General features: G+C 32.9%; 3 protein-coding genes and 2 long non-coding RNA genes across 6 annotated transcripts; 1 reads left to right on the top strand and 4 right to left on the bottom strand.

The window, feature by feature from the left end:
• Positions 1-1,535: 1,535 nt before the first annotated feature.
• On the bottom strand, positions 1,536-2,374 carry LOC129316807 (dehydration-responsive element-binding protein 1E-like). The gene has a single exon (XM_054961177.1). It carries the CDS (start codon positions 2,372-2,374, stop codon positions 1,706-1,708), a length of 669 nt encoding a protein of 222 aa, XP_054817152.1. The 3' UTR covers positions 1,536-1,705.
• Positions 2,375-10,375: 8,001 nt separating this feature from the next.
• Positions 10,376-11,767, top strand: LOC129316395 (uncharacterized). Its single transcript, XR_008594787.1, has 3 exons — positions 10,376-10,423; positions 11,051-11,119; positions 11,573-11,767. It is a non-coding gene; the product is annotated as an uncharacterized LOC129316395 (long non-coding RNA).
• A 1,533-nt stretch (positions 11,768-13,300) lies between these two features.
• LOC129315311 (uncharacterized) lies at positions 13,301-14,807 on the bottom strand. Its single transcript, XR_008594449.1, has 3 exons — positions 14,624-14,807; positions 13,929-13,997; positions 13,301-13,476 (listed from the first exon to the last, which is right to left on the bottom strand). It is a non-coding gene; the product is annotated as an uncharacterized LOC129315311 (long non-coding RNA).
• Positions 14,808-17,131: 2,324 nt separating this feature from the next.
• On the bottom strand, positions 17,132-22,657 carry LOC129315310 (tRNA dimethylallyltransferase 2). Its single transcript, XM_054958915.1, has 10 exons — positions 22,333-22,657; positions 22,182-22,261; positions 21,818-21,886; positions 21,566-21,638; positions 21,361-21,482; positions 20,826-20,900; positions 20,041-20,451; positions 17,742-17,817; positions 17,474-17,637; positions 17,132-17,363 (listed from the first exon to the last, which is right to left on the bottom strand). Exons 1-10 carry the CDS (start codon positions 22,556-22,558, stop codon positions 17,238-17,240), a joined length of 1,422 nt encoding a protein of 473 aa, XP_054814890.1. The 5' UTR covers positions 22,559-22,657; the 3' UTR covers positions 17,132-17,237.
• Positions 22,658-23,564: 907 nt separating this feature from the next.
• On the bottom strand, positions 23,565-25,251 carry LOC129316206 (uncharacterized). 2 transcript variants are annotated; one of them, XR_008594706.1, is made up of 4 exons: positions 24,859-25,251; positions 24,500-24,610; positions 23,960-24,048; positions 23,565-23,876 (listed from the first exon to the last, which is right to left on the bottom strand). XR_008594706.1 is itself a non-coding variant. In XM_054960509.1 (4 exons), exons 1-4 carry the CDS (start codon positions 25,108-25,110, stop codon positions 23,802-23,804), a joined length of 519 nt encoding a protein of 172 aa, XP_054816484.1. In that variant the 5' UTR covers positions 25,111-25,248; the 3' UTR covers positions 23,565-23,801. The 2 variants fall into 2 exon arrangements, 1 of the variants encoding a protein (XP_054816484.1); XM_054960509.1 differs by having other exon boundaries at positions 23,960-24,040; positions 24,859-25,248.
• Positions 25,252-25,299: the final 48 nt, after the last annotated feature.

The raw sequence follows: 25,299 nt of genomic DNA, 5'->3' as shown, positions 1-25,299 counted from the left end.
TTCTTGTTCAGAGAGGGCTTCTTTATTTATAGATGATCCTAACTTGATATTCAAATCTCATGATCATCAGTTTTCTTGAGTTTAAAAACCATTTCCTCCATCTTAGTTACTTATCATGGGTAGAGTGTGGATGGTCTTAATTTAATAGCTAATGCTTCATAAATATTTTTTTAATTATTTTAAATTCAATTAAGTTGAGTTGAATTTGAGCCTCTAAATTTATAATTTGAGTTCAAACACATTGAACTCGATTTTTATTTTTATAATATAAAGTTTTGAGTGAATTAGCCGGATACCAGCGGCTCACCAGGCCAAATATAGTGTTTATAATTATACTTACAGATTAGTGCAAGTATTAATTGATTAGTGTATAATCTGGCTTAATTAACTGTTCCCTTACCCAAAATGTGTTAGTGTTCAATTCCCAAGTTCTTAAGGTATATAAGCTAACATAAAACCTCCTCCTTTTTGGAAACCATAAAAAATTACAATTTCGATTTGGGGTATCCTCTCTGCTATACGATGAGAATGAATAGAAATTTGTATGACGAAATATTTGCTTCCAGCAGACAAAAGAGACAGTGAAGAGTAAAGAACAAAGAAAGAAGAAGAATGAGGAGCCTCGAGGTGGCATTAGACAAACCAAGGGTTTTGAGGCAAACGGGGAAATGATAATTTTTAAATATATGTAGACATGTGTGTGCGTGTGTACTGTAGAGAGAGAGAGAGGGGGGGGTCCTAATCCTCTGATTAAGCAGAATTTATGAGAAGCGTGTTTATACTTTATACATGTAATTTTACACTGATTTCATTAATCTTGTATTATAATATTTTACAAGATACATATTTCAAGTTGAAAGCAGAGAGTGCAACATAATCGACCACCATATCTATATCCGATATGGAGAGCATCTCTAAATCAAGTTCCAATTAACCAATCACCACTAGTTTTAGATGCAACTATTTATAGAGGCATATGCTGAAAAGCAAAACCAAAGAGCAGGTATGCCAAGCACTAGTTTTATTGGGCTATATATATGTAACTGTTTTTTTAATTCGTTTAATCTTCTTTTCCACTTTTAAATTTGGTTTAAATGTTATGATACAAGTACAATCTTTTGGAAAATTTTCAGTTATATATTATTTATTCCGTGCTTATTTGGTTTAACGTAACGAAAAGAATGTAAATCCAAAAACGTATGTAGAGAGGAGTTCTAAAATTTTCTCTCCCCTTTTTTCAACTGAAAAATCTTACAGAACTATCTACTTTCATACCTGATTCCTACTTGGGCGATGCACAAGTGAGAAGTCAGCCCTTGGATTGAATGTCTAGATCATTAAACTCGATCGTCATATCATTTAAGGATACTTCTAGATCTATCTCTCGCATCCTTAAATATAAGTTCTGATCAACATTTTCATTTCGTCCTTGAATATAAGTTCCAATGTTAAAACTTATATTGAGGGACAGAGAAAAAACTAAATACGTACAAGGGTAATTATAATGAAATGAACTATTTCAATTCATGCCCAAATAAAGTACTTTCAGCACCAACGCATCAATTATTTCTTTTGGGGTGATAGCTATATATAATTAAATAACTAATTAATTAACTGAGCTTAAAGCTAGACAGCGCACATATTTGGTTGGAAGCCATAACAATGGCGGATTATAGGCGGGGCAGGGACGTAGTCGGAGTGAAGGCTAGTGTGTCCACAAATTGAGGTCCAAGTCACGAGAATAAGGAGCAATGGTGTCCTCCATGAATGCTCTGCTCATGGAAGGCGGGGTAAGAAGAAGACCCTCGGCCATGCTGTCCAACAGTGCAGGCATATTATAGAGCGCTTCCTCGTCCACGAACATGGTCCCTGCCTCTTCATTGTTCATGATATTCTTAGCAGCAGCTTTGGCGGCGGCGGCTCTGATGTCAGAAGGAGAAGAAGAGGGGGCGAGAGGAAGAAGAGGAGCAGAATCGGGGAAGTTGAGAAGGGCAGAGGAGCCTCTGAGAGAGAGGACGGCAGAGTCGTGGGCGGTGGCGGCCATCTCAGGAGTGGGGTAAGTGCCTAACCAGATGCGAGACTTGTTGTTGGGCTGGCGCACTTCACAGACCCATTTGTTGCCGTTTCTTCGTCGGACGCCCCTGTACACGGGGTGCCTCGTCTCCTTGAACTTTCTTCTTCCGGCTTTCCTCTTGTGGTGCATGGTCGATCTGCTGGTATTGGCCCCGCCCCCTGTACGTCCGGTCGAGGAGGCTGTATAAATAATGGATCCCCGAGAAGAAAAACGTGTTACACGTCCTGTGGTAGGGCTAACCAATCCATGCGTCCGCCTCTGATCATGTTCGAGGTCGCACGTGGAACAGCCACTTTTCATGTTTTACAATAATACTACGATCCTCCCACACACATGACCCTTCATCAACGTGGTTCCACGCCGCCAGTTAAATTGGTTGAGCCACTAGTTCCAGGCCGGTCATCATCAGCTACACTGTCACATGTATTCGTAAAATTTAACTTTCGGACTCGGATGTTCAAAAATGACTTTACCTTCCCTGATTTCTGAAATGACCTTAAACAACATAAATAGAGATAATTAAAAGGAATCGATATGTACCCCATGTTTTCTGTGACACGTAAAAAGTGTGCCCCAATGTTATGATCTCAACAAGTTTGGGTTTGTATATACTCATAAGAGCACACCCCATACAATGCTCCGAGGCATATTAAAAGGGGACAAATAAAGCACTACCGAGGCTTATTCTGAATTTGTAAGTTTTAAAATGAATGGTATTTATAAATCTGACCATGATAATTAACAATAATTTTAAACATCTGAATTTAATTATTCAATAAACATGCTTAAAATTTAGAGAAAAATATAGTGATCTTCCCTTCAGTTTTCTTTAATTATTATAGAGCCCTAGCCTCTATTTTTAAAACTTACACTTTAATTTAATTGTTAACATGGTTAGAAATATTCCGTTAAATATTTTAAAATATTTATTTTTTATTTGTAATTATGTTGAAAAAATTTTAAATTATTATTTTATCCTTATGATCTTATAATTTTCTACTCACCTAATTTTAAAATCTTTAAATAATTATGTCAATTTTTAAATAAATAATTTAAATTTTGAGTCTAAATTAAAAAAAGTGAATATAAATTATATTGAATACTTTATTATATTAAATCTTTATTTTATTAAGTTTTTTTAACTACGTGTTTCAAATATTATTTTGATCAATTTATATATTTAAATTACTAAATAAATATATTTATATAACCAAAAAATTTAAAATTCAAATATAAATAAAAAAGTAAGAAAACATATGCTTTAATTTTTGAGATAATTACTTTAAGGTCCTACTCAACACAATTAATAACTCCCAAGTCTATTTGTCATTCTCCTGAACTCAGTTATCAATAAACTTAAGAGTAATTAATTGTATTAAGTGAGACTTATATGTAATTTTTCTTTATTTTTTTGTAATTTGAATAATTTTTAGACAATATTTATATTTAAAAGGAGATGTTTTTGTCAAATATATGTAACTTAATAGTCAACTAATGGTTTAATGGTTAGATAGATGAAAATAAAATCTTAAGGGAGGAATATGTAATTAAGGTAAATTAGAGAGGATGCTATAGTATTTTATTTTAAAATTTATGAAAGATTCCAACTTACTCTCTTCGTTTTTGTTTGTAGGAAAAAAAAAATTATATCACACAATTTAAGAAAATTAATTGACTATATTAATTCTATATAAAAATAAAAAAATTTAAACTACAATATCCTTTATTAATTGTGTCAATCAAATAAAATTATAAAAAAGAATTCACAAATTTTTCTTAATCCTTTTCTGTAATTTTTTTAATTCTTTTTTATAATTTTCTAATAAGTTAATGACTAAAGTTGACTTTTATTAACAGTTATATTTGTACATCACTATTTTCAAAAGTTGAGAAGAAATATTGTAAAACACACAAGTGTAAATACTCTTAAACCTATAATTTAATGATCAAATTGCATTTTAACCCAAACTAATATAATAAGGTATTGGTTGGCGTATAACTTAAATTTTAAGATAATTTTCTGCGCGCAGATTATTGTTTGAAAGGAGTTTTTCGCAAATCATTAGCTACTAACAACGACAATGGGTTATCTGTGCAAAATGGCGAGTTTAAAAATTAAGGGATTAGTTACAACTGGATCGAAGTCTGTGAGGTTTTGCGTAATTTGACCAAAGTATATTGTGATAAATTATGAATCAAACAGAATTTAAAACATGTCAAAAATTTTTTTTTTTGAAAAAAAAAAAAAACTCAAACGACGTCGCGATTATATCCTTATTACAAGTGTTATATCATTTCAGCTAAAAAGCAAAGGAAGGTGTATTTGGGCAATATCTTACCTTAATCCAGGACCATCGTCATCCTTGAAAGACTTATTATTTTTTTTCTTAACAATTTCTAAATTTTCAAATAGGATGATTTGTGGTATTCCTCGTATCTGGGAAAAAGTTTGGATAGTGGCGGTCTTTCCCGTAAAGAATTCTATTACTTAATTCTCGTGACTCTTGAGTCATAACACTAGATTGGTTCCTAAATCTTGGCTTGTTGCAGAACTTTAATTGTAAAGGATCTTTTGTGGCATGAATCTGAAGGGAGTGAAAAGAGGAGGTCGCGTTGGAAAGAAAAATAAAAAATGCCATTGCAAGTGGGGATGAAGGAGGATAGTAGGAAAAAGAAATGTCTGTAGAGATGAAGGAGTCTAGTGGGGGAAAAAAAAATTTGACTGGAAATGAAGGAGTCTAATAAAAAAAATAATATGTCGTCTGTAACACACCAAATTTTTTTTTTAAATAATTTAACTCAACCATAGTTGCCAACACATTTTTATATCAATAATTTCGATATAAAATATTTTATAATTGGTTTCAACTCACACACTATAACATTTCAGATAAATTTTTACCTCCCACATGCCATTAGGCTAAATCACATTTGTCCATCCTTATACTCCCAACAAGTAAACTAAATCACATTTGTCCATCCTTATACTCCCAACAAGTAAAATAAGCAATTTAGTCAATTTTCAACACAAGCCAGTTATTTGGCCTAATAATCATGCCATTTTAACCAATCCAAAGTAAACCAAATATTAAAATTACAGTCATCCAAATTGTACCAAAAATAGAAATAGTTTGAAAGGCATGATTACATTTATATATTCATATAATTGACAATAAACATAAAAAAGTCCTAATATTGGCAATATAACACATTATAAATCATATATTCTCCCCTCCTTTTAGAAATTTTGTCCTCAAAATTTAAAGTTAGTAACTATTAACTACTTACTTAATCAAAAAGACGAGGATAATCACGTCGCATACTATCCTCGGTCTCCCACGTAGCATCACTTGGAGTCGTGCCCTTCCAAATTACTTTAACCAATCTAATGGTCTTGTTTCTTAATTGCTTGTCCTTGTAATCCACAATCCTTTCTGGTTCAGCTTTGAATGTCAAATTCTCCCTGAGTTCAATTTCCTCGGGTTCAATTATATGGGAAGGATCTGGTTGATACTTTTTCAGTTGTGACACATGGAATACGTTGTGTATTCCAGCAATTTGGGGTGGTAATGCTACTTGGTATGCTACTGGTCCAACTCGTTTTAAGATCTCAAAAGGCCCCATAAACCTTGGTGTCAACTTCTTAGCCTTAATAGCTCTTCCAACACCAGTTACTGGAGAGATTTTCAAAAATACATGGTCACCTACTTCAAACTCAAGCGGTCTTCTCCTCTTATCCGCATAACTCTTTTGTCTACTTTGAGCTGTGAGTAATTTTTGCTTGATTAAAGCAATCTTTTGGGTAGTCTCATCAACAATGTCCGGCCCCAAAACAGTTCTCTCACTTAATTCTGTCCAACACAGTGGCGATCTACATTTTCTTCCATATAATGCCTCATAAGGTGCCATCTGAATGCTAGAATGAAAACTATTATTGTAGGCAAATTCAGCTAATGGCAAGTGACTATCCCAATTACCTCTAAGCTCAATGGCACAAGCTCTTAACATATCTTCAAGAGTTTGTATGGTTCGTTCCGTTTGCCCATCGGTCTGGGGGTGGTAAGCAGTGCTAAAACTCAGACGAGTACCCATGGCTTCCTGTAATGACTTCCAAAAGTTTGATGTGAATCTCGGATCACGATCAGATACAATATTTGTCGGCACTCCATGCAATCTCACCACTTCTCTTATGTAGATTTCAGTTAATTTTTCGAGAGAATACTTGATATTAGTAGCCAGAAAATGAGCTGATTTGGTGAGTCGATCTACGATTACCCATATAGTGTCATGACCAGAAGATGTTCTAGGCAATCCTGTAATGAAGTCCATAGAAATGCTGTCCCATTTCCGCTCTAGAATATCAAGAGACTGTAGCATCCCGGCTGGTTTCTGATGCTCAATTTTGACCTTCTGACAAGTCAAACAACGAGTTACATGTTCAGTTACATCTCTCTTCATCCTTCACTGCCACAACCAGAGCCCAGCTACCTTTAATCTTACTCCTAGTGCTGCTAGTAATCAAGCATGCAGTAAGTGTGGGAAGTTTCATTCTGATGAATGTATGAAAAGATGTAAATTGCCTGTGTGTACCTTACCTTTTGATGTGAAGATTTCTACTCCTGCTGGTTTGACTGTAAGGACTGCTAAGGCATGTCTAAATGTAGAGGTTGAGTATGAGGGTCGAAAGACCACTATAGACCTCATTTGTTTGTCTTTGTCTGGGATTGATGTTATTGTGGGGATGGATTGGTTGTCTGCAAATGGAGCTGTACTTGATTGTCAGAAAAAGAGTGTGTCACTTTCAGCTCTTACTGTAACCCCTGTAGAGTCCCAAAGTCCTATGTTGTTGTCTGCAGCTCAAGTAGAACAGTATATAAGAAAGGGCTGTCAAGCTTTTATGATTTTCTTCTCAATCAAGGCAGAGATTGAAGAAGGTGTAGATCAGATTCCAGTAGTGAGAGAATTCCCTGACGTCTTTCCTACTGAAGTGATCGGTTTGCCTCCAGAACGAGAGGTTGAGTTCTCAATTGAGCTCGTACCTGGTACGGGGCCTATTTCTAAGGCACCCTATAGGATGTCTCCATCGGAGTTAGCTGAGTTGAAGAGACAAATTGAAGAGTTGTTAGAGAAGGGGTTTATCAGACCGAGTGTATCACCACGGGGGTCACCGGTACTGTTTGTGAAAAAGAAAGATGGAAGCCTTAGATTGTGTATTGATTATAGACAATTGAATAAGGTAACCATCAAGAACAAGTACCCCTTACCTCGAATTGATGATTTGTTAGACCAATTAGTCAATTCAGCGGTGTTTTCTAAGATTGAGATCAGGGTATCATCAATTGAGGGTTAGAGCAGAGGATATCCCTAAAACTGCTTTTAGGACTAGATATGGGCACTATGAGTTCCTAGTGATGCCGTTTGGGTTAACAAATGCCCCAGCTGTCTTCATGGATTATATGAATCGAATCTTCAGGCCTTATCTCGATGAATTTGTTGTAGTCTTTATTGATGACATACTTATTTATTCTCGAGATGAGGTGGACCATGCTAGACATCTTAAAATTGTTTTGGAGATATTAAGAGAGCACAAGCTCTATGCCAAGTTGAGCAAATGTGATTTTTGGCTTAAAGAAGTTAAATTCTTAGGCCATGTTGTTTCAGAAGAAGGGGTAGCGGTGGACCCTAGTAAGATAGATGCAGTGATGAAATGGGAACAACCTCGAAGTGTGACAGAAATTAGGAGTTTCTTGGGTCTTGCAGGCTACTATCGTCGTTTCATTAAGGGTTTTTCACAAATTGCAATGCCCTTGACTAAGTTGACCAGGAAAGATGCTCCATTTATTTGGAAGAACGAGTGTGAAATTGCATTCCAGGAACTGAAAAAGAGGTTGACCACCACACCGGTGCTCACCTTACCTGTTCCAACTGCTCCTTATACCTTGTATACTGATGCTTCCAAGAAAGGTTTAGGTTGTGTATTGATGCAGGAGGATCGAGTAGTGGCTTATGCCTCTCGACAGTTGAGGCCTCATGAGGAAAATTACCCTACTCATGACTTGGAGCTTGCTGCTGTGGTATTTGCCTTGAAGAATTGGAGGCACTATCTTTATGGTTCTTCTTTTCAAGTCTTCAGTGACCATAAAAGTTTAAAATATTTGTTTGATCAAAAGGAGCTCAACATGAGACAGCGCAGATGGATTGAGTTTGTGAAGGATTATGACTTTGAGTTGAAGTATCATCCAGGGAAAGCTAATGTAGTCGCCGACGCTCTGAGCAGGAAGCTTGTACATACTGCTCACATGATGGTCAGAGAACATGAATTATGGAGTAGTTTTCATGCAGTAAATGTAGAAGTAGTCGAAAATCGTTTGGCTGCTCTACAGATTACTAAATTTGAGAATAATTTTTGGGAAGAAATCAGAATTTCGCAGCAGAAGGACGATTATTTGAATAAGATTAGGGTAGAGATTGGGGCTGGAAAGGCTGAACATTTTGATGTGACCGATGATGATGTCGTAAGATATAAAGGTAGAGTGTGTGTGCCTAATGATACTCGATTGAAAAATATCTTACTTGAGGAGGCTCATCAGAGTAAGTATACCATTCACCCAGGAGCAACTAAGATGTATCATGACTTAAGACGTGGTTGGTGGTGGCCAAGGATGAAGAGAGATGTAACTGAACATGTAACTCATTGTTTGACTTGTCAGAAAGTCAAAATTGAGCATCAGAAACCAGCCGGGATGCTACAGTCTCTTGATATTCCAGAGCGGAAATGGGACAGCATTTCTATGGACTTCATTACAGGATTGCCTAGAACATCTTCTGGTCATGACACTATATGGGTAATCGTAGATCGACTCACCAAATCAGCTCATTTTCTGGCTACTAATATCAAGTATTCTCTCGAAAAATTAACTGAAATCTACATAAGAGAAGTGGTGAGATTGCATGAGTGCCGACAAATATTGTATCTGATCGTGATCCGAGATTCACATCAAACTTTTGGAAGTCATTACAGGAAGCCATGGGTACTCGTCTGAGTTTTAGCACTGCTTACCACCCCCAGACCGATGGGCAAACGGAACGAACCATACAAACTCTTGAAGATATGTTAAGAGCTTGTGCCATTGAGCTTAGAGGTAATTGGGATAGTCACTTGCCATTAGCTGAATTTGCCTACAATAATAGTTTTCATTCTAGCATTCAGATGGCACCTTATGAGGCATTATATGGAAGAAAATGTAGATCGCCACTGTGTTGGACAGAATTAAGTGAGAGAACTGTTTTGGGGCCGGACATTGTTGATGAGACTACCCAAAAGATTGCTTTAATCAAGCAAAAATTACTCACAGCTCAAAGTAGACAAAAGAGTTATGCGGATAAGAGGAGAAGACCGCTTGAGTTTGAAGTAGGTGACCATGTATTTTTGAAAATCTCTCCAGTAACTGGTGTTGGAAGAGCTATTAAGGCTAAGAAGTTGACACCAAGGTTTATGGGGCCTTTTGAGATCTTAAAACGAGTTGGACCAGTAGCATACCAAGTAGCATTACCACCCCAAATTGCTGGAATACACAACGTATTCCATGTGTCACAACTGAAAAAGTATCAACCAGATCCTTCCCATATAATTGAACCCGAGGAAATTGAACTCAGGGAGAATTTGACATTCAAAGCTGAACCAGAAAGGATTGTGGATTACAAGGACAAGCAATTAAGAAACAAGACCATTAGATTGGTTAAAGTAATTTGGAAGGGCACGACTCCAGGTGATGCTACGTGGGAGACCGATGACAGTATGCGACGTGATTATCCTCGTCTTTTTGATTAAGTAAGTAGTTAATAGTTACTAACTTTAAATTTTGAGGACAAAATTTCTAAAAGGAGGGGAGAATTGTAACATCCCAATTTAAATTTTAATAGTTAATTTGGGTTAATAGAAATAAAAAAAATAATATTTAGAGGTAAGAAAATTAGTAGGAGATGATTATTAAATCTAACTTAGGATATAATTCTAAAAAAAAATAAAATAAAAAAAAATTTAAAAAAAAATAAAAAAAATATTATTAAATTATTATTATAATAAAAAAAAAGGTAAAGGTTTGCAAAAAAAAAAAGGGAAGAAGAAGGAAGAAAACGTGCGGCCGCCTCAACAGTAACATAATAAAAATAATAATAATAAAAAAGAAGAAGAAGAAGAGAGAGAAATAATTTTAAAAAAAATGTGGGACCCACTGAAATTTTTTATAAAAACTCACCTGTTCCTTCATTTCTTCATTCCTTCTTTCGTGCATGAGCTTCGGCAGAGAGAGCATCTATGAGCCAAATTCACTGGTGCTGGGTTTTAAGGTAAGAGTTTTTAATAGGATATTTAGGGTGTGATTTTAAGCTTTTCAAAACTAAGTAAGTGTTCTAAAATTTTTCTTAGTCATCCTTTTCTTTGGTTTCTGAGTTTGTAGTGGTAGAAAATTTAAGATCTAGAAGAGGGATGAATTTATGTTGAATAAATATGGTTTTTGAGGTTGTTAGTAGTATAATAAATATTCTAGAGTATAAATTTATTGGTGATCTTTGAATTTGTGGCTTATGGATCAAATTTTAGACTAGATCTGAAAATATATGTTGATTTATGGAGGTTTAGATGATTATTTGGGATGAGAAATGAATTATTATGGCTATAGGATTATGATTCTAAGCTAGAGACTCAATTTTTAATTTTTGAGTATTTTAGATGCGAATTTATAAAATAAAAAGAAAATTTTGATAATAGAAATTAGTTTAGAAGTTGATTTTTAGATTATTAATGTTTATTAATAATTAAAAGAGGAGTTAAAAATTATACTTAATAGTATTAACTATAGATTTGTATTAAGATTGAGATTAGGAATTATGTTATATTTTTAATTCTATTATTAGAATTATTTTATTAGTTTCAAAAATTGAAACTAATATTTATAAATAATATGTTATTTGTAGATTGTATTACTGGTGAAGATTGTGGTGAGAGAGAAATTTTAAGGAATAATTTATTGAAAAAGCCACAAGGTAACCATGCTTTTAATTTGTGATTAGTGTTACTTCTTGTTAATTGGGTGATTATTGAGAAAATTATAAATTTTGTAATATTATATAATTGTGCAATATTATTATAAATTTATTTGATTATTGTGGGAGGTGTTGGGAGATTTGCTATTATTGTTGTATTTATGTGCCACGTGGTATGCCCCTATTGGAGCTCAATAGGTGGTTTGTAAGGGCTCGGGCTAATCTACCTTTGGCCGGGTAATTTAGCACCGAGTGAGGGCTACGGCTCGAGGTTAATGGAGGGATATAAGGATGGTTGTTTGTGTGTATTGTAATATTTCATATATTTGTTGAAATTATATTATTTTTAATTCTCACTTAGTAAGCACACACTTAACTGTTTGTATACACTATCATAAATTGGCTTTGGTTACTGGGACTTTTGAGTCTCATTATGTGGTTAACAATTTTCAGGAGAAGAGCCAAGAGTGACACGTGGAGGAGTCCCAGAGGCTTAGTGGTATAGATCCACTGTCTCTTTTGGGTATTTAATTTATGATTTATAATGTGTTATATTGCCAATATTAGGACTTTTTTATGTTTATTGTCAATTATATGAATATATAAATGTAATCATGCCTTTCAAACTATTTCTATTTTTGGTACAATTTGGATGATTGTAATTTTAATATTGGTTTACTTTGGATTGGTTAAAATGGCATGATTATAAGGCCAAATAACTGGCTTGTGTTGAAAATTGACTAAATTGCTTATTTTACTTGTTGGGAGTATAAGGATGGACAAATGTGATTTAGTTTATTTGTTGGAAGTATAAGGATGAACAAATGTGATTTAGCCTAATGGCATGTGGGAGGTAAAAATTTATCTGAAATGTTATAGTGTGTGAGTTGAAGCCAATTATAAAATATTTTATATCGAAATTATTGATATAAAAATGTGTTGGGTGGCTGTAACCCAACTATGGTTGAGTTAAATTATTTAAAAAAAAAATTTGGTGTGTTACAATCTCTGGCATACTGTAACATCCCAATTTAAATTTTAATAGTTAATTTGGGTTAATAGAAATAAAAAAAATAATATTTAGAGGTAAGAAAATTAGTAGGAGATGATTTTAAATCTAACTTAGGATATAATTCTAAAAAAAAATAAAATAAAAAAAAAATTTAAAAAAAAATAAAAAAAATATTATTAAATTATTATTATAATAAAAAAAGGTAAAGGTTTGCAAAAAAAAAAGGGAAGAAGAAGGAAGAAAACGTGCGGCCGCCTCAACAGTAACAATAATAAAATAATAATAATAAAAAGAAGAAGAAGAAGAGAGAGAAAATAATTAAAAAAATGTGGGACCTACTGAAATTTTTTTATAAAAACTCACTTGTTCCTTCATTTCTTCATTCCTTCTTTCGTGCATGAGCTTCGGCAGAGAGAGCATCTGTGAGCCAAATTCACCGGTGCTGGGTTTTAAGGTAAGAGTTTTTAATAGGATATTTAGGGTGTGATTTTAAGCTTTTTAAAACTAAGTAAGTGTTCTAAAATTTTTTCTTAGTCATCCTTTTTCTTTGGTTTCTGAGTTTGTAGTGGTAGAAAATTTAAGATCTGGAAGAGGGATGAATTTATGTTGAATAAATATGGTTTTTGAGGTTGTTAGTAGTATAATAAATATTCTAGAGTATAATTTTTGGTATCAGAGCCAGGTTTCGATCCTGGGACCTGTGGGTTATGGGCCCACCACGCTTCCGCTAACTATAATATAATAAATATGCGCAGCGGAAGCGTGGTGGGCCCATAACCCACAGGTCCCAGGATCGAAACCTGGCTCTGATACCAAAAATTGTAACACACCAAATTTTTTTTTTTAAATAATTAACTCAACCATAGTTGGGTTACAGCCACCCAACACATTTTTATATCAATAATTTCGATATAAAATATTTTATAATTGGCTTCAACTCACACACTATAACATTTCAGATAAATTTTTACCTCCCACATGCCATTAGGCTAAATCACATTTGTCCATCCTTATACTCCCAACAAGTCCATCCTTATACTGTAAAATAAGCAATTTAGTCAATTTTCAACACAAGCCAGTTATTTGGCCTAATAATCATGCCATTTTAACCAATCTAAAGTAAACCAAATATTAAAATTACAGTCATCCAAATTGTACCAAAATAGAAATAGTTTGAAAGGCATGATTACATTTATATATTCATATAATTGACAATAAACATAAAAAAGTCCTAATATTGGCAATATAACACATTATAAATCATAAATTAAATACCCAAAAGAGACAGTGGATCTATACCACTAAGCCTCTGGGACTCCTCCACGTGTCACTCTTGGCTCTTCTCCTGAAAATTGTTAACCACATAATGAGACTCAAAAGTCCCAGTAACCAAAGCCAATTTATGATAGTGTATACAAACAGTTAAGTGTGTGCTTACTAAGTGAGAATTAAAAATAATATAATTTCAACAAATATATGAAATATTACAATACACACAAACAACCATCCTTATATCCCTCCATTAACCTCGAGCCGTAGCCCTCACTCGGTGCTAAATTACCCGGCCAAAGGTAGATTAGCCCGAGCCCTTACAAACCACCTATTGAGCTCCAATAGGGGCGTACCACGTGGCACATAAATACAACAATAATAGCAAATCTCCTAACATCTCCCACAATAATCAAATAAATTATAATAATATTGCACAATTATATAATATTACAAAATTTATAATTTTCTCAATAATCACCCAATTAACAAGAAGTAACACTAATCACAAATTAAAAGCATGGTTACCTTGTGGCTTTTTCAATAAATTATTCCTTAAAATTTCTCTCTCACCACAATCTTCACCAGTAATACAATCTACAAATAACATATTATTTATAAATATTAGTTTCAATTTTGAAACTAATAAAATAATTCTAATAATAGAATTAAAAATATAACATAATTCCTAATCTCAATCTTAATACAAATCTATAGTTAATACTATTAAGTATAATTTTTAACTCCTCTTTTAATTATTAATAAACATTAATAATCTAAAAATCAACTTCTAAACTAATTTCTATTATCAAAATTTTCTTTTTATTTATAAATTCGCACCTAAAATACTCAAAAATTAAAAATTGAGTCTCTAGCTTAGAATCATAATCCTATAGCCATAATAATTCATTTCTCATCCCAAATAATCATCTAAACCTCCACAAATCAACATATATTTTCAGATCTAGTCTAGAATTTGATCCATAAGCCACAAATTCAAAGATCACCAATAAATTTATACTCTAGAATATTTATTTACTACTAACAACCTCAAAAATCATATTTATTCAACATAAATTCATCCCTCTTCCAGATCTTAAATTTTCTACCACTACAAACTCAGAAACCAAAAAAAAAGGATAACTAAGAAAAAATTTTAGAACACTTACTTAGTTTTGAAAAGCTTAAAATCACACTCTAAATATCCTATTAAAAACTCTTACCTTAAAACCCAGCACCGGTGAATTTGGCTCACAGATGCTCTCTCTGTCGAAGCTCATGCACGAAAGAAGGAATGAAGAAATGAAGGAACAGTGAGTTTTTATAAAAAATTTCAGTGGGTTCCACATTTTTTTTAATTATTTTCTCTCTCTTCTTCTTCTTTTTTTTATTATTATTATTTTATTATTGTTACTGTTGAGGCGGCCGCACGTTTTCTTCCTTCTTCTTCCCTTTTTTTTTTTGCAAACCTTTACCTTTTTTTATTATAATAATAATTTAATAATATTTTTTATTTTTTTTAATTTTTTTTTTTTTTTTTTTTTAGAATTATATCCTAAGTTAGATTTAATAATCATCTCCTACTAATTTTCTTACCTCTAAATATTATTTTTTTTATTTCTATTAACCCAAATTAACTATTAAAATTTAAATTGGGATGTTACATCGTCTGCAGAGATGAATGAGTTTGTTAGATTTTTTATGATAAATATATCTAAAGATAGTATATTCTATTAAAATAATTTAAGCTATTTGTTTAGATATTTTCTATATTTACATATCTATGATTTGTCTTTTTAATCTTTAGATTAGAGTAATGAACAATTTAATGTAAAATAATAAATAGCTTAATCTAAGAAAACAAACCACTTATATTAATAAATTATTTTTCAGTAAGATCATCTAGGTAATTTTTTTTAATATTTTAATTTCATTTCAGTACCATTGGCCTGAAGTGAAATTTTAAAGTTTTTGGGCCTCTTTTTTTAATTACATTTGGTTAAAGGGTTTAAATGAAATTTTTCTTTTTTTAATAGAGGTTATTTTAGTATTTTCATACTCTTTTAGTCTTATTTATAAATTACTTTTAATATATTTTATTAAAATGAAAAAAAAATTAAAAATTATTAACTTTATCTAAAATATAATAATTTTTTAACTCTATCCTTATTAAATAAATAAATAAATATATATATATATATATATATTAATAACGATTTTTTCTCTCTTGAACATTCAATAAATGGAAAACAAGAAAAATTGTGATGAAATTTAATGAAGTAACTTATAAATAGGATAAAAATTTTTTCTCTAAATTGGACCAAAAGGAGTACTTTAAATATACTTATTAATTATCAGTCAAAAGATAAATGAAATTTTCATAATTATAATAAACATATTTTTAAATTCCCATAATTATTTTTAAATTACATATCCATCTCTACAGTTAGCTTCCTCCCCTTACTAATATCTTTTCCGACCTTCTTATCTTCTCCATCATTTGATGTCAATTTCAGATTAAATTTTAATAATTTAAATTCACTTATGTGTGATAATTTTATAATATAATAAATTTAATTCTTGAAATGGAGATTCAATAGTTAAAAAGATAGGAGGAGGGCTGAAGCGATTGGTAAGAGGATAGATATATAAGGGCTACTTCACAAAATTTTGTTTTTAAATTTTAAATGTGAAATCTCAATCTTTTTTCTTTTCTTTTTCATTTTTATTATTATTTTTCCAAACCATTACTATTGTTTGCACACATTAATAGGAATATTTTTTAATAAAAATAATTAAAAAATATTTTAACCAACACACATTTTTTTAATAAATAACTAAGTACTTTGTTTGATCTATATAAATTAGTTATCTATTTTCTACATTTAAACCTGTATTGGTTGTAGGATGGTCATACAAAAACAATTCAAGAATAAAAAAATTATAAACAGGGAAGAAATACCCCTTGTGGCATAACGATAAAAAAAAGTTATCGCGTACAGAGCGTCTCGGTATTAGAGCATACATTTTCCGATAAACACATTTCAGGTATTAAAAGAGAATAAGGGGAAAAAAAATCTTAAGCGGGAATGGAAAGAAAAGGTGTAAATAAGAGATGGAAGATAATTATTTTATTTTATTTAAAATATTTTTAGTTATTAATTGAGTATAAATAATGCGATACTGTAATTAACTAGCTATACCGAATATTTTTTGCGCAGGCAACAAAGGAACAAGAACAAAGTTAATAACTAGGATCGGTACACCCAAGATAAAAAAGTTTGGCCTGTTTAATTTCTGTTTTTAAAGAGTCTTTTAAAAAAATAAAAAAATTTAAATAAGTGTTTTGAATCTAAATGTTTTCAAAGCTGTTTTCAACTTCAGTTTTTAAAAGCACAAGAATAAAAACAAGTTAAAATTATTTTCATTTTATTTTTTATTTTCAAAATACATTACATTTAATAATTAAAAACTACAATTACCTTGATCAATGATTATCATAAGCCATTATTATTATTATTACTATGACTATTATTAACCACCAGTGATCATCACTATCAGCTAATTTTTTTAATTTTAAAACTGTTCTCAAATTAACATAGCCAAACAGATTTTTTGAAAAACAATTTAAAAAACTTTATTGCAAAACAGTTTTTTAAAAATAAAAAATAAAAACAGACAACAAACATACCCTTGATAACTAGGAGCTCCAAGCCTCCAAGTGCAAGAAATGAGAAATGAAGCGAAGGTTCCACTTAGATGCGGACGAAAAGTGAAAAGGTATCAGCAACAAATAACACACCGAAACGAAACGATGCGAACTATAGAATATTGCCGCTATTGTTCCGCCGAACAGAGGCCTCGTGATTTGTTCTTGAGGCTAGAAATACGTTTCCGGTGTCCACGTCCCTGTTTGTGTTGTTCCCACTCATGAATCCCTCTAAGCACCCTATCCCCACAGGCCTGCCATAGGAAGGCCACCAGGAAAACCAGACAAGAAAAGCATCAGAATCAAAATCAAAACAATTGCCTTGTCTTCATAGCAGACAGGTGGATTCTAAAACCTAGCAGACCTTGCATATGTATTGAGTCCAGAGGTCCCTTTCAACCATCTTCATCCCACCGCTATTCGACGTCCCTGACGTGGATGACAAGTTCTCATTCTGGCCAAGGAAAGATCTAACGATCTTCACCGCAGGTTCTACCACTTGGCCAGTCCATATATCATCTGATTTACCTGAAACATGGAACTTGGAATCAAAATATAACCCAAATAATTGTCTCAAAAACATTATTTGTTGACAACGAACACTGAAATATAAAGGGACCGAGATGGCTTACTTGATAATGATTCTGTGGAATCCACGTAGTGAATATTCCAATCAAACAATTTTTGCAGTCGATTAAGCATCCTCTTCTGTATGAACAAAGTTTTCACATCAATCTCTGACGTTACTTGTGTGCTTGTTTCAATCAAGTCAATGAAAGGGCAACGGCCAAGTTCTCTTCAATTTCGTTTGGTCTTTGATAACAATATTGTTATATAAGAGTCAAGAAACAAAATTAGCACAGATGGTTCCGGGAAAAACTCATAGCAACCCCACAAACTGCTAAACAAATACAAGTTGAAGATCTCTCATTTAATTGGTCTTCACTATGCAATGTTAATGACAAATTGACAACATGGCCAAATTCTCAGTTACTCACAAATCTGGCCATGAGAACAGTTTTGGGAGAATTTCAATTTAGGATCAGGATGCGATATCAATTAGATCCAATGAATTCTGAAAATTCACTTAAGGATCAAGGTACTAAATTGAAAGTAAATTTCAAAGGAAATTACCGTAATGCTATTTAAATATTTTTTTTTTTAAATTGCACCTTTGAAACCCGCAGCCAGCCGCCAAACTGCCGCTGCTGAGGCTCAGCTTCAGTGGCCGGACTACCGTCGAAGCTTTGGCACTGGCCACCAAAAATAAAAACCTAAAAGTGGCCAAGAGGAAGTTTGAACCCAAGACCTTTTGGTGCTATTAACCACTAAGCTAATGATGCCCCTTCATTATACAGTGCCAAGACAAATATAAAATATAATCACCCTTCCAAATCAATGCTCAGTAAACTTGTTTATAATATTACCTATTATTTCACCAACAGTACTTGTTAATTTACTAGCAAAACTTGTTGATAATATATTCTACATATTTAATTATTATAACTTGTTAAATCTCTAATTTAACTTGTTAATTTATTAATATTTTTTGTTAACTCACTAGCTAAACTTGTCGACAATACTTTCTACATATTTTATCCTGATGACTTGTTAAAATCCTAAGTTAACTTGTTAATTTATTGACACTACTTGTCAATTCACAAGCAAAACTTATTGACAATGCCTTCTACATATTAAATCTTGATAACTTGTTAAACCTATAACTTAACTTATTAATTTTTTTAATTATTAATATGACTTATTAATTTACTAGCAAAAACTTGTTCACAATACTTTATACATATTCAATCTCGGTGGCTTGTTAAAAACCCTAACTTAACTTATTAATTTACTAATACTACTTGTTAATTCACAAGCAAAATTTATTGATAATACCTTATCTATATTTAATCATAGTGACTTGTCAAAACCATAACTTAATTTGTTACTTAACTAATGTTATTTATTAAGTCAAAATTTTAACAAGTCACCAAGATTGAATACATAAAAAGTTTGTCAACAAGTTTTGATAGTGAATTAACAAATAATACTAATAAATTAACAAGTTAAATTGGAATTTTAACAAGTTATTAGGATTCAATATTTAAGAAGTATTGCTAATAAGTTTTGCTATTGAGTTAACAAGTAATATTAGTAAATTAACAAATCAAGTTAGAGATTTAACAAGTTACCTAGTTTGAAAGTTTAGAAGGTACTGTCGACAAGTTTCACTAGTAAGTTAACAAGTAGTATTAGAAACTTAACAAGTTATGTTAGATTTTTAACAAGTCATTGGGATAAAATATGTAAAAAGAATTCTCATCAAATTTTGCCAGTTAATTAACGCGTGACATTAGTAAATTAACAAGTCACAAAAGTTAAATACGTAGAAGACATTGCCAACAAGTTTTGTTAGTAAATTAACAAGTATTGTTAGTGAAATAACATGTAATATTATGAACAAGCTTACTAAGCACTGCCTTGGAAAATTGATTATGTCATATATTTGTTATGGAATTATATAATTAAGAGCCTCCATTAGTTTAGTGGTTAATATTCTTTTGGTGTATCAAGAGGTGTTGCGTTCAAAGCCCTCATTGGCCACCTTTGGGTATTTATTTTTAGTGGCTGTTGCTGAAACTCCGGCAGTCAGTGGCGGTGGCCTAAGCTCTTGCGGCAATCTGTCGGTGGCGTTCTAGTGATGGTGGATGAATATTTTTAAAAAAATAATTGAAGGGCATTTTAGTCATTTCATTGTAAAAATAGAATTTCAATTTAGTCCTGGGTCTTTTAGTGTAATATCAGAATTTTTTGGGACTAATTTGAAATAAACTTGCTACAGTGGTCCTAACTGAAATTCCCCCAAAAGTTCTTAACAAGAATCAAGTTTAAAGAAGTCGAGAGCGCGAGAGAGAGAGAGATTATTCTAACCTGACGGCGAACTAGTCTCTGTGTGTTAACCTTTACTTTTTCAATTGCTTCTTCCCTAAGTGTAATGGCTTTTGTGTCAGAAGACAACTTCAAGAGACCCCTCAGATCATCATCAGACAATTTATCACACTTTTCTCTCCTGGAATCCTCGGACGATTCTTTCTCTCTTTTGTAGATTTCTTCAAATACAAGGGTTCCCAGAAGAGGCTCAAATTCACGGACACCAATGGCTTGCCGCAAGCCACGACTATAATCAGCATTTGGATTGTAAATGTCATAGACTTCATTAAGTAATCCAGCATCCATCATGCAATCTACCCTCTGTTCTACATATCTATCCAGTACAGGAAGAGATGCATCCACACATATAAAACAGCAATCATATCTCAAGTTACCAACTTGACCCCACTTCTGCCCTGGCACAAGCAGGACCAGCATTAGTTATGAGAAAAAGACAAAGAAACAGAACACAAATATTGCCACAAGACACAAGAAAACAAATATCCTTGATTCATATTATGATTGTCATTGATTCATTTGATGTCACTACCAAATATATAAAATAGAAGGGGAACAAGATAGACTGCATTTTTTTTTTTGGGAGGATTGAACAGATAAAAAGCATCACACAACAATGTTGAGGACTAGAAAATCCAAAATTCCAACTAGTACATGATCAATAAGTCACGTTTCCTTTCAGAACTGAAGTTAAATTCTTCAATGAAGGGAATAGTGATTGTTTAGGAAATGTGATCAATAAATAGTAGCCAAAGAAGCTGACAAACCTCTGCAGCTTTTCCTTGGAAAATTTTGCTAGGAAGAACTCCAGTGCGAGCATACAAGCTAAGGTATTGACTAATCTGCAAATGAAAAGAGAAATGCATGTAACCATAGCAACCTCAATTTAAACAATTCATATAACAAATTCAGCAAGAAATCAAACTGGACAGTTCTTCTAATGAAGTTTCAGAACACCAAAGTTTTCATATTCTTGCTTTGACTGTAAACAGAAATTTCATAGGAAAAATAGAAAAGCAAAGAGATTTAAAAAATCATTCAGAATCCTCAACGCCTGGTATAGCCCATTTCTTAATACCTTATACAGATTTATTACTCAATAGAAGAAAGAGCAGAATCATGGATAGTCTTGCCTTTTCCAATTCAAACTGGATGATGCAGCTTTATAGGTATGGATCACATGATGTAATACGGGATCATTTTCCTAATTTCTTATTACCCACCAAACAGAGTTTATGCTCTAAATAGGAGGGTCTTTTATCTATGTTAAAGAATAATGAATGATGCAATTAAATCAGACACCTTTCTATGGTTATTTGGATGCATTCTATTTGCTGCAACTGGATCAACATCTTTAAGCAATTCATAATTATTGTCTGAACTGTCCTTTTCAGGGATGAAATACTTATCCAATGGTCTAGTACCTGCAAAATAAAACAGATGACAAGCATAATTGAAATAATTGACAAATTAGACCAACATTTTAGAGTACTGAATTGCAGTTTACCGGAAAGGTTGTCCATAAAGGTTTCATCCATATCTTCAACTGACTCATCTAGAAGGAACGGACTCACAAGAGCCTGAACATGATAACAAACAAGATTACCCACAAAAGTAACATATAGAAATAATCACCTCTGTCTAGATATGGTTAGTCTAAAAAAGAATGCAATATAGGGACATCATAAAATTCCGAAATGAAGAACAATAAGAATAAAAAGTGGGCACAATTCCTAGCAGCGATTTTCAGAATTCCCACCTGGATGTAATAATTCGTGCCCCCAACTATGACGGGCAAGCAGTTGCGAGCACAGATGTCATTGATGAGCTGAAAATTAAGAAAACAACTATTAAGAATCACAAAGGAATTCTTTGTTTAAAGATCAATTAGGCAATAATTAAAACCAAAAAAAAAAAATCATAAATGCACCCACCAATCAGAAACCTTTAAAATCAAAAGCTGCCAACAAGCCCTAATCAAAATAAACATGGTACTTCTCACCATGCTACTTCAAAACATTTCTTAGAAAAGAAGAAAGCCTCCGGTTTTCTAGCTTTGCACCCATTGTTGCAACTTAAAGACTTCCAAGGCAAAACAGAACACTGAGGAAACAATAACTTACAGGGATAGCAGAATCTCGAAAGTCTTTAGCTGTAAATTCAACGTTTGGACTTACAGTACCCAGAAGATGGTGAGGCACCCCTACAACAGAAAGTTCAATTTCAGAAACCAAGAGAGTTCAGGAAATAATGAAGAAGCACAAACTCATATACCCTTTTGGTCGGAGAGCGGAACTTTGTTGGTGAGAACATCCAGGCCTCGGTAAACCTGCATGGAATCAGCGTTGATAGCTTCGACCGGGAAGTGGGAAGCCAAATCAATGGCAAGCTTGGACTTCCCAGAGCCAGTGGGACCCATTATCACTACCACCTTCGGCTTCTTTGCTTTTGCTCCATCGCTACTAGGGTTGAAAGTTCCGAGCGCCTTGGAGTCGTCCATCGTCGTCGTACCTTCGGTCTCTATTCTCGAAATAGTATTGACTGCATAAGAATCTCTGCAGTGTACGTCATGCCCGATTTATTTATTTTTTGGTTACCCGATGCCCAATTTATTCCTTCGTTAAAGATACAGATACAGGGCCAATGGTTCAGGACCCGCAGTAGTGATCCACAATCATGCCTACCCTGGTCCTCTCAATGAATAATTGATGGGCATCGAGGTTTTTTTAAATAATTTAAATTTTAAATTTTAATAAATACAAAAAAAATTTTAAAAAAAACATTCAACTGTTATTTTTATTAAAAAACCCAACCCGTCAGCGAAATTTTCTGTATAAATATAAAAATTAATCAAAATAAAATAATGGTCATCTTTATTTCACTCAATTTAAATCCATGCATTTTATTCCTAACTACGAGTAAAAACTATTCTCTCTAAATAATAATATAGAATATCTTTTAAAAATTTTACTTGATTTAAAATATAAAATATTAAATAATTTTTATAATTATTTTTTTAATTATACCCTTACTTTATTTAATTTTTTATTTAAAATGATACATTAAAATTTTAATTATCATTATCAAAGTGTTTATATAAAATATTTAATGAAAATACAATTGAAATAATGTAAATTTCTTTAAGTAATTAAGGTTTCAACTAATATTTTTTAATAACAATAAAATAGTGATCAATGCTTTATATTTAATTCGGATGAAGTATTTATTTACCTAAATCCATGGAATAGGCCAATGAGAGTTTCTAACTTAGACATAATGATTTGTGCCAACGGGCGAATATGATAAATTTGTACATTAAAATCATTTTTTTGTCGATTAATACAAGCCTTTAATTTATTAACAATTATCTTTTTAAAAAATTGTAGATAATCATGGATGTCAAATAAAAAAGAAAAACGTTTAGGGTGACCTTCAACAATTGAAATGAAAAGTAAACACATGATGAATTAGGTAAGTTTGATGCAGGGCTTTAGTTGTACGAGAGCTTTCGGAACATTGAAATGGAATTTGATGATTGATGCATCACATCTCACAATACAACGACGGGATCTTTTGGAGTATTTATAATTCAGATATTCTTTCACTAATTCAGTCAGTGAAATTGATACAAAACAAAACAAAAAGAAAAAAAACGCATAATGATATTGTATCAACATTCAATCGAAGGGGGGGTGATTCTAGTCTCAACACACTCAATCCAAAAGGCTACATTTAGTAGCATCTCAGTGCAGGGTTTCTATGTTCTTGCTTAGCTCCTCCAGCTTTTTCATCCTCAGCCTCTCACTCTCAGCCACCAGCTAGCATTAAAATAAAGACACGGAAAGCCGATAAGCAGATTATTAAGTCTTTGAGCAACAAAAAATAAATAAATATTGCTAACCTCCATTAGTTTGGAAACAAGTTGAGCTTTCTCCCTGTTCTTCTCGTTGAAAGCTTCTAAGGCTTCTTTGTACTCTCTCTCCTGTAAACCTCCACCCCACGGAGAGAAAAATGTTTCAGAAAACTTCAAGCCTATTGTTGTATTTTCTTCTGTTTATAATTAGGGGGAAGAAGCTTGTATGAATAACTTGAAATTTCCTATTGAGACTATCGCCATCCTTTAATTTTTCTTTGTGGAAATTCCGACACAATTATTATGAATGATCACCCTAACTACTGGTATGATCATATCCACTTGTCTCACGGCCGATGAGACAACATGGGGCCAGATAAAGCCAATGAGGTCAGTCAATGAATCATGAGATATGAAGCTGTGCTTAAGTGCTTGTATCAAAAGCTGTGTAATTAAAACAAATTAAATGGCCATTCCTCTTCTTCCGCAAATACAATTTCTATGGCTCCTTTGGCATACAACATTTTAGAAATGACAGGAGCAAATAACAAGAAGTGAACGGTAAGAAAACAGGAAAAAAAACCCCACCTTTCTCTGGCAGGTTTGGCCCAGTGGCTTTAACTCTTTGTTCACTGTGTCTATCTTCTTTCGAACTACTGTAACTTCTTTTCTCATTGGATCAGTGATACCCTCAAGCTCCTACAACACGCACCATTCGCAGTACCTCAATAACATAGTCATCTACGTTTCCGTGAAATCTTTGGATACAAACTAATTATCCAAGAACAACTGGCTTCGTGTATATTTCTGCACATCCTCTGACCAAATGAACATGCCTTTTCTTCCCAAAAATTAAAATGTAGTGGATTTGATGATTCATATATTTACACACAAACAAAGCAACTAAAGTATGTGGAAGTATGGTTTCGCAAGTATCATGAACTTACTTCTCTAATCTCAGCCAATCGCTTTGTTTGCTCCTCGACGCGACCCAGATGAGCGTGAACCTTGTCCCTTACCTCCATTTTCTTCCTATCAATTTCTTCTTCCTTCGCTCGGAACATGGCCAGAGCTGATCTGGCCATCTCCTCTTCCTTGTCATCCCTTATTGGGCTCTGGTTTGAGCTAATAATTCCCGAGTTCTTCACTCTCTGAACATTTGATTGTTGCTGCTCATATAGCTGTTTTGGCGTTGCCATTAATTGCAGCTATTGCTTACCAGTTTTCTCTCTTCTTTTCTCTTGTTCTCTGGAATGATGGCTCTCTTTCCCTGCAGCCTTACCTTCGGTGGTTATAAACAAGACTCGCTTTGAAGCTATGAAACCACCAGCTAATGTTACTAACAGATCCGTATAATGAGCCAAAATGACAGAAATGCCTATTCCTTT

This window comes from Prosopis cineraria, unplaced genomic scaffold, assembly GCF_029017545.1.
Source record: "Prosopis cineraria cultivar Desert tree isolate PC_DT_omini unplaced genomic scaffold, ASM2901754v1 PC7, whole genome shotgun sequence".
NCBI classification, from domain to species: Eukaryota; Viridiplantae; Streptophyta; class Magnoliopsida; order Fabales; family Fabaceae; genus Prosopis; species Prosopis cineraria.
Note: the sequence above shows the minus strand (reverse complement) of the source record. Positions and strands in the feature narration are given on the sequence as shown.